Genomic DNA, 9185 nt, shown 5'->3' with positions numbered 1-9185 from the left:
TTACTTTTGTTCACATCAAGGTATTTCTTGCACTCAATAAAGAAAGTGATGAGAAACCAGAGAGTATTTACTGAAAATCCATACCTGACTAGGACTTTTGGATGAGCTTTCCATGGTATTTTTAAATCAGCCAAACACAAAGCAGCTACAGCAAGACATATTCATTTCTTTGTGGAGCTCTCCTGTCTCCTCACACCTCACAGAGCTAAACTTTCCTGAATTTTTCCAGGCCTTTTTTTTTTTACTTTTGGATAACTGCTCTGTGGATTTTCTGATCTGCACTGAAGCTGTTTTGAGACCCAGACTCCCAGAGCAATCTGGGAGCTCCCTGGTGTTGAGAAATGGGGCTGGTACCTTTCTTGGCGTGCTCGGGGGTGCCCGAAGCCTCGCTGACTTTTCTGAGCCCGGTGTTGACCCGAGACTGGACGTGGCTGTAGGGACAGGGCCTGTGCCCTTGGATCTGCAGCTGCTGCTTGGTTGAGATGAGTTTGTTGCGCAGGTTCTCGTTTTGTTTCTCGAGCTCACGAACTCTTTCTTGCAAATGCTCCATCATCTCCTCCAGCTCCAGAGCCTGCCCCAGCCTCCTGGGCCCACCACCTGCCTGCTCCGATTTTCTTTTGTCGTTCACCAGCCTCATTAACTTGGTGGTCATTCTGGGGGAAAACAATCAAAAAAAAAAACAGGAAAAGGAATGTGAAAACCCAGCACAAAAAGTATTCTGTTGAAAGAAACGTGATCACTGTGAAGACTTCACCACAGAACCTGGATAATAAAGCCAGGTTTTGATAGAACTATGACTGCCTGTGAAGAGCTCTTTGAAGGGAACTGGAAGCACTGTGCAGCAATGTGCTTTACAGCTGCACTGGGTCTGGCTGAGCTGCAGTTCATTTCCCCAGAGCAGCCCTCACAGTGCTGTGCTTTGCACTGGGAGCTAGAAAGGTGTTGGTAGCACCCCAGTGTTTTGGCTCCTACTGAGCAGGGCTGGCACAGCATCAGCACTGTCACATTCCTCCCCCACCAATCGAGGGCAAGATCCTGGAAGGGGACACAAGCAGGCCAGCTGACCCAAACTGACTGTCCTAGTTAGGACAGCTGAGACCAGTTCATCACTGGATGGGTGTAACCCAAACCTGTGTATTCTATAGCCTTCCATGCCATTGCCCAGAAACTGTTGTCAATAGACTATTTGCACCCTCTGCCCATAGAGCCTGACTCCTCAGGCTATAAACTGGGTGTTAAGAGGCCTGTGAGATAGGAGGGTGCCTCCCTGTTCCTCACACCCTTTGTGGAACTCCTCGCCCTGAGGGAAGTACTGAGCATTCCTGCCTTAACTGGAGGATAGATAATCTTGGAGTCTTGGAACTTTTTTTACCACTGGTGGGATCCAGAGGAAGACTGCAGACCACCACTCTCAACCAGACTGAGACCACCACTCTCGACTGGACTGCAACTACCACTCTTGACCAGACTGCACCAGCACTCTCACCAACAGGTTTTCCCCCTCTCCCTTTACTTTGGATTCAGGGGGCCCAACAAACACCACTCTGTTCATGCCCCAGGGTGCTGGGTTATACATTTGGGTTTTGTGGGTTAAAACCAATTGTTCCTCTGTATAACTGTACTTATTGTATTATTTTATTAGATTGTTATTCTGACTTATAACCTCTCTTTTGGGTTGAGTTCATTTTCCCCTGCTGGTTTACCTTTAAACCAGCACACTGAGCAAAGGGATATTCCAGACCCTGTAACATCAGCTCAGATACAAAAGCTAAAGAAAGGAGGAGGAAGTGGGGGCATTTCTTTGTTTTTTACAGTGTTTGCCTTCTGGAGCAACCACTCTGCTGAATTCCCTTCCCGGGAAGTGGCCGGACATCACTGCTGGTGGGAAGGGGAGAATAAACCTTGTTATTTTCCTCTTTGCTTGTGGGTGCACAAACTTTGGCTTTGGCTTTAGTACAGTGCCTCATCTCAACCCACAAGTAGTTTTCCATCTCTCCCCTGTCTGGCTGGGAAGGGCAGTGACAGAGTGGCTTGGTGGGCACCTGGCATCAGGCAAAGGTCAACCCACTACAACTGACAAATTACAGTTTCCTAAGGCTTCTGATTTAGGGTTAGTGAAGGAAGGAAGCACATTTGCTCCACAGGCTGCTTAATTTTAACACATGATCTTCTGTTAGAACCTCTGCATGCTGTTAAGTAAAGTTACAGACTTTGGATGTGATGGGGCAAACTATAAAAGCTACAATTCCACAAAACATTCAACTATTGAAAGAATGATAATAATATGCAACATTCTAATGATATATAATTTCCAGTATTTTAGGATTTAATGATATATTTCATTTCTAAAGTGGCTAAAATACATAAGTGGAGATATTTAAGGTACTCTTGTAAAAAGAGACTTAATAGTTGCCATTACCATACTCAATTTTATTCTGGGTAAATATGACCAATGTGCTTCAGAGAAGGAACAGTGAGCTGAGGAATATAATTAGATACAGAGGGTATGGTTCCCATCTATCTTTAAAAGGACAAAAGGAGAAAGGTGGCTTTGATGAGACAGATAAGTTCAAGACTTTACAAAACTGGCCACATATCATCCAGACCTGTATCTAGTTTACAGGGAATCTATTTCTGAAAGCCCAGAAAGAAAACTGAAAATAAGGACACACTTAATTTGTCTAAAGGGGCTTGCTAGATTTTTGGATACCTGTGGACAGAAGCTTCTACTTGAAAGAACAAAATTAAACCAAACACATCTGTAATAGGATGTCAGAGAATGTTACTTGCCTGTAAGCAGGTTTTTTTGTTTATTTGGGTTTTTTCAGTGTAATTCTACTAGAAATTCATTCCAAACTTCTAGTTACAAGGGTTTTGGCATGAGGGATGCTAAGGAAGAAATTTAGCTTTAGATTTAGCTTTAGGATTTTTCTCTGGGAATCTAGACAAACACTCTATATTTTTTATTTTCTGTGCCTTGCTATACCAGTTTGGACATTATGTGTAATTTTACCTAAGTGGATATGGAGTGGTATGTCCCATGTTGCTGTGCACAGAAACAGAGGGACAGCCATTTGTAAGGAAACAATTAATTTGCTCTATCATCTTATATCTGCCAACAGTCTAACAGAAAAGATGGAAATGATCTCATGCTGGTCTACTGGATCCTGGCTCACTGAACACTGAGCCACAGGGGAAGAGTATTCTGGACTTTAACAAAGTTTGAAACAGTCTCATGTACAGAGGCAATATTTTCAGCTGCCCTTTGATGAATTTGTTGGCTCCTGGTGGGAAGCCTGATCACATGCAGCAAGACTTGATTAGCAATTAGCACAATGGGAACACACAATGGGAAAAATGGTTTGGGAGTAATCAGCCCTCCTGCAACACAGTAACACCACAAACAGCTCTGCAGAGTCCAGATCAGCTTGATTAACACACAAATCTTAGCACACTAAGTTCAATAATCATAAAGTTGCTTGTATATGTTTGGGCACACTGGGTACTGTGCTCCCCATGCTACCTGGGACTTTTTCACTGGAGTTATCTATTATGCTGAATAAAGGAGAGCTGATTATAAAAATATTTTGGTGCTAATTCAATGATAAAAGGCTAGATGCTAGTCAGCTTCTTCAAAAAACAGACAGGGACAAAAAAAGGGGCAGAATCTCTCTGTATGGGTCATTTTGATATCTAGAATAAAACTCTTGATAAATCATTAGGCTTCTATAGCCTCTTCTTCAATTCCCAGAACACCTGTTATATTTGGACTTTGCCAGCACAGCTGGGAACCCAAAGTGCCAACTCCAAAGCAGCAGGTAGCAGTGTACCTCTGCACATGGAGATCTAACAGGGTCCACTGCAAAAAGCATCTCACAAACCCAGAGCCAACCAGAAACCAACAGAGAAATGGAGTCCAAGGCCTGGTTTTTACCACGGCACCAGAAAGCGCTCTGAGAGAAACCAGCGTGACTTTCAATACGTTGGTAATGTTTCGAGGGGCAAAAAAAGCTTAAAATAAAAATGCTAAACCCCATACCTTTTAATTTTCTCCTCCTGCTTGTTTGCATGCTGTTTGAGCAGGAGGTGGTCGTCGCTTATCCGAAGAAATCTGTCCTCCAGTTCCTCGCGGCTGATCCGTGACACGGCCTGTCGAGCTCTCACATTCTGTGCAGTTGCTGGTTCTGCCCAAACCAAGGCAACTTTAAATTACCCTCAACACATTCAACAGCACGTAATTCAAAGCCTACCTCACTTTGAAATACTGAAAAAAAAAAAAAATTCATGGAAGTTTTCAAGTCATTTTGATATTTTACACTTCCGCCGGTCTGATAATTTTTTCAGATTTATTGGCGTGTTAATCACTGCCTTTTTCCTTCCTCTTAAAGACTAAAAAAAAAAAAAGAGTTCAAATGATGCAGCAAACTAAACAAAAAACCCTCCAAAAACCCAAGCCAAAAAATTTTAAAAAATTATCTACTAGACCATGCAAAGGTAACAACTTAGCAAGCAACCAAGTACGATCAAACGTACTACTGAAAAAATAAAATTAGCAGTACAAGGAAGATGCTTTCAAATCTGTTTCAAAGTCTCTTGAAGCTTGAAAGGGTTAACTCATAATTCTGAAAATAAGTCCCATAGTTCTATTCTAACAGCAGCTGAGTAACATATAGGAACTGCGTGGTACTTTTGGTTCCAATTATTTTAAATGGATCTGGCCTTGACCTTCATTCAGCAAAAAAGTTCTCTTTCCTTTTGGAAGGATGAATGTTACAGCCCAAGGAGTTTTCCAGGTTTTAGCATCTCACAGCAGCTCCTCTCTTATAACAAGCAACTTAAACACAGAACAGGTCACAGCACCATTTTGAATGGTATTTGAACTTAATTTTGCAAGTGGGAACATCAAAAACATCTTTAGAAACTGAAGCCACTGATCCAAGTCTGTAACTGCAACAAGCAGCATCTGGTACAAACCTTGCAGTCCTTCAGTTCCAGCTGGAGTTTGAGCTGCATCTCTCCCAGCTGGGTCCCCCCCAGTTTCATCAGCTGACACAGGCATGGCTCATCCACCAGGAACAAACTGCAAAGGAAGTGATTCTCCAGCTGCAACTGAAATGTGAGACCAGAATGAACTACAAGACATCACGTAAAACAACGACAAAAGTCAGGACAGATCCACTGAAATAACAAACTCATACATGGCTATAAATGCTCCTGTCTCTATTGCATTGCTCAGAGGACAACCTGAACTTTTAAGTTTCGTGTTATGCTAACTTTAATCCGTGTACAAAACACAGATTTTTTTTTGTTACACAATAGCTCCAATTGTAAATGTAGAATTATAATTGTTGTCTTCAGAAATCTTTGGGCTAAGGCCATATTTCCAAATAGATGGGGGAGGGGAACCTGTGGAGACTTCTTTTGGGTTTTTTGTTTGGGGTTTGGAGGGTTTTTTTAACTATTTGTTCATTTTAAGACAGGTCACAGCTTAAGGCATCAACTGGCAGGTGACTAATGCCATCTTCCACATTTTCAGTGGGACTCTGAAACCAAGGTACTGGGGGTTATGGAGTCATTTCCATGCCTGCCATTCTCTTAATCTTCTCACAACCACTGTCACAAGAGAAATTACTTTTTAAGGTAGAGACACTCCTATGAATGCTTCTCATGAATACCAAGACATTTCTTTCTTGAGGCAGCAGAAAGTTTAGTTACATGACAAAGTGAGATTAGGAAAGTATTAATGTGAGAAAGTACATTTGTTTCAGAGTAATATGTGAAGATACTTGTTAACCACTGCTGTTTCTTTCTTGTCTTCCAGTGCAGAAAATTAGTTGCTGGCCAGAGATTCAAGTAATGCTGAAAGAGCAAGAAAAGGAGAAACATAAAGTCCTTTGCACGGCCTTTTCCTCCCACTGTTGTTACACTTTTGAGGTGACACAAATCCTTGGAGAATTGAAAAATATCTAGGAATGTATTGGGGAATGAACAGTGATGTTACTAAAGACCTGCACCAGTGGACAGAAGCTACACAGACATTCCAGGAAATACCTGTTAATTTTATCATAATCAAAACTGCTGCTAGAGCAATGCCTTCCTTCTACCAGTAAAGTCTTCTGTCATAAACAGGTGTCCTTATGGCTTTGTCCAAAAGGAACAGAAAGGTTATTAATGGAAGTTTAGTTGCCAACAAGTCAGTCTTGCTTTCAATTCTTTTCACTAAAATTTAGTATTATTTCCAGCTTTGACTGTTTATAAAAACCTGAAACCCATTTTTCTTTACTGTGGAACAAATGCTTCCTGATGTTATATGTCACTGTACCAATATCTCTACAGCAACTGAGATTAAAGAGAAAGCAAAACCTTTACCTCTGGATAATCAACCCAAATTTGGTTCGTGATGGTAGCAAGGAGAAGATGTTACAATTATGTCTTTCCAGAATGTAGATGCCTTTGTCTTTTGATTCACAAACCAAAAAAGACAAAGGTTTTTGGCAAATTTCAGAGATGTCAAGAGCTAAACAAATATTTTATCAGTAAGACTCCACAATGTTTGTGATCTATCAAAACCAAGCTTCAAAACCACCACCACAATAACAGGCATAGGCAAACACTATTTCAAACACTATTTTCACTATTTCCTACTTGCTTAAGAAACTTTGCTGTGGCTGTTCTCTTCAGTATCAAAGAAATCCATTCATTTAAAAACAAAGCCAAACCAACATATGCTTGTACCTCAAATAAGAGAAAGCATAATAAAGCAAGAGAGGTAAATTTGTATTTCTATCTTGCCAGATCCACGTCATGCTGAACCTTAAAAACTTAAATCAGGTTTTATTTCCAAGAAGGATTACTCTACAGTCACTTCAGCACTTGTTAATCAAGAATTAAGAGAAAAAAATATGAAGAGGAAAAAAAAATCCATATCTCTAGGATTAACCTAGTATAAGTAAGAATTTTACATGTAGTTACTAAAGTTAAAGAAACCTTAACTTTCTTATATACTGCACTGCTTTAAAAACTGGTTCTATCACCACCAGTATCTGACAAAAAAGTGCATGTGACTTTGCAGTGTTAGACAAGGCCAGACCATAATGAGATGGACATTTAAAACTAGAGTATCAAAGCTCATGCTTTAGGTCCGAATTCCTGTATAACTCCCAGAAGTGAACTGTTGTCCCAGCATCATTCAAAAGTAGCAAAACTGCAGATTTTTGATTATCAGAAGTTCTCAGCCAGTGGGGCTAGACGGGGTTTCTAATGAAATCTTAAAAACTGTGACATTTAATTGTTTCAATGTGGATTTAGAATTTCCTGAGTCTCAGACATGGCCAAGATGATGCTTTTCTCCCAAAATCCTGTCCCACTTCTCTGATAGAAGAAGAAAAAAAGAAAAGTTAAAAAAAAAAAAAGAGGACAAACCACTTGTCTACCTTGGCCTATCACAAAGTATTTCCAGCCTACATTCTCTCCCTATTGACTCCTTCAAAGATAAACATTTACTCCATTTGGTTTGTCATCTAAAATAATCTCATTTATTACTTGGAAGGAGTATTCACACATATAAACTTTCACATATCATCTTTCAAACATTATCTGCTGCAGTGTTGGGACTTTTGGGAGGTGGAAAGGAAAGAAAGAGAGAAGATACTAGGAAACAAGATCACAGTATTCTGCTGTAGGCTGAGGGGAGAAACATCTCTCAGACCTGTAAGTCCTACTACAACACAGAAAAATCAAAACGACCTTGTCTTGCCTTTAATATATTTTTACAAGTGCCTTCCAAACTTTTCTTCAGCTCTGCCAGTTCTGACAAAGCCTTAAACGACTGGAAGGAGCAGGGAGGGAAGGCAGCGTTCGCCTCACGAGGAGTGGTCCCAGTCTGGGCAGGGTCTGAGCACTGGTTTTAGGCTGGATCTGAGCACTGGTCCCAGTCTGGGCAGGGTCTGACCGTTGTTTTTAGGCTGGATCTGAGCACTGGTCCCAGTCTGGGCAGGGTCTGAGCACTGGTTTTAGGCAGGGTCTGAGCACTGGTTTTAGGCAGGGTCTGAGCACTGGCTTTAGGCTGGATCTGAGCACTGGTCCCAGTCTGGGCAGGTCTGAGCACTGGTTTTAGGCTGGGTCTGAGCACTGGTCTCAGTTTGGGCAGGGTCTGAGCACTGTTCCAGTCTGGGCAGGGACCTCCTCGGGCACAGGAACACAACTCCCGCCCGAGACCAGCGGCCTTTCTACGTACAAACCCGCAACCAAGGCAGCCTCTCAGGGCTATTTTGATTAAAGCCGTGAGGCACTCGGTCTTTTCACCGAGGTGCGAGCGAGGAGCCCCCACGGCTCTGACACCATCCCTTGGGGAGCCCGGCCGGGCACAGCCCAGCGCGGGGCGCGGCGCCACATCGCCCTCAGCAGCTCCGGCCCGCGGGAGGAGCAGCTCCATCCCGCGGGAGGAGCGGCTCCGGCCCGCAGGAGGAGCGGCTCCCCCGCACTCACCGGCCCGGCGCGTCCTCGGTGCTCCCTCGGCAACTGCCGGCGGGACCAGCGGCAGCCGCGGTTCGGGCCGAGAGCCCGCTGCCCCCCCAGGAGCCGTGGTTCGGGTTCGGGCCCGGTCCCCGCCTCACGCTCGGTTGGGGCCGGGCCCGAGCGCCGCCGCCTCACGCTCGGGATTCTCGCTCTCCCCCTGCTGGCGCGGGGACCGAGGGTTGAAGGTCCCGCTGCAAAACGTCGGACAAACGTGTAAAAATTTTCTAAAAACGTAAAAATAGCGAAAAGTTTCGGTAGCCGTCGTGCTGGCGCTGTGGATTTGCCACCCAGCCCCCCACACACCCCCTTCTTTCTTGCTGCTGTAGAGCTGTGAATAAATAAAATGCCTCGGCTCTGTGGGTGGATCGGCCTGCAAAGAACCTGTTTCCCCTCTCCCTTTAAAGACGAAAACTAATAGTTTTTTAACAGTAGCTGGTGATAAACCAGTTTGTGCCATCTGGGCAAGATATTTAAATTTAGAAGAGTCTCTAGTGTAATATATACATATATATATATAAAATGTGAGAAAATGAGTCAGGCTAATTAGAAGAAAATCGTGTAAGGTCAACATGACCTGGAGAGAGAAAAGAAAAACAAATCATAAAACTTAATTGGGCCCCTGTAAAGAGATAAAACAAGTTACCTCCCTTTTACCTTGTGTATGATTT

At 43.1% G+C, this 9185-nt stretch overlaps 1 protein-coding gene across 6 annotated transcripts in view; it reads right to left on the bottom strand.

Annotated features, from left to right (window-relative positions):
* The window catches only part of LOC113956185 (protein fantom-like), a 47984-nt gene extending 39388 nt beyond the window's left edge, over window positions 1-8596 (bottom strand). For 2 of the 6 annotated variants that reach the window (XM_027662443.1, XM_027662444.1), the window contains exons 1-3: window positions 4975-8038; window positions 4040-4184; window positions 355-653 (exon numbers count right to left, since the gene is read on the bottom strand). In XM_027662443.1, coding sequence (XP_027518244.1) covers window positions 355-653; window positions 4040-4184; window positions 4975-5059 — 529 coding nt within the window. In that variant the 5' untranslated portion in view covers window positions 5060-8038. Of the gene's footprint in view, window positions 1-354; window positions 654-4039; window positions 4265-4974; window positions 8039-8487 lie in introns of those variants that run through there. The other 4 variants (XM_027662442.1, XM_027662441.1, XM_027662445.1 and 1 more) reach the window with 4 other exon arrangements.
* Between the last annotated feature and the right edge of the window lie 589 nt (window positions 8597-9185).

The sequence above is a fragment of the Corapipo altera genome, unplaced genomic scaffold, assembly GCF_003945725.1.
Source record: "Corapipo altera isolate COAL_440 unplaced genomic scaffold, ASM394572v1 326, whole genome shotgun sequence".
NCBI lineage: Eukaryota > Metazoa > Chordata > Aves > Passeriformes > Pipridae > Corapipo > Corapipo altera.
This window is presented reverse-complemented; position numbering and strand designations above follow the sequence as displayed.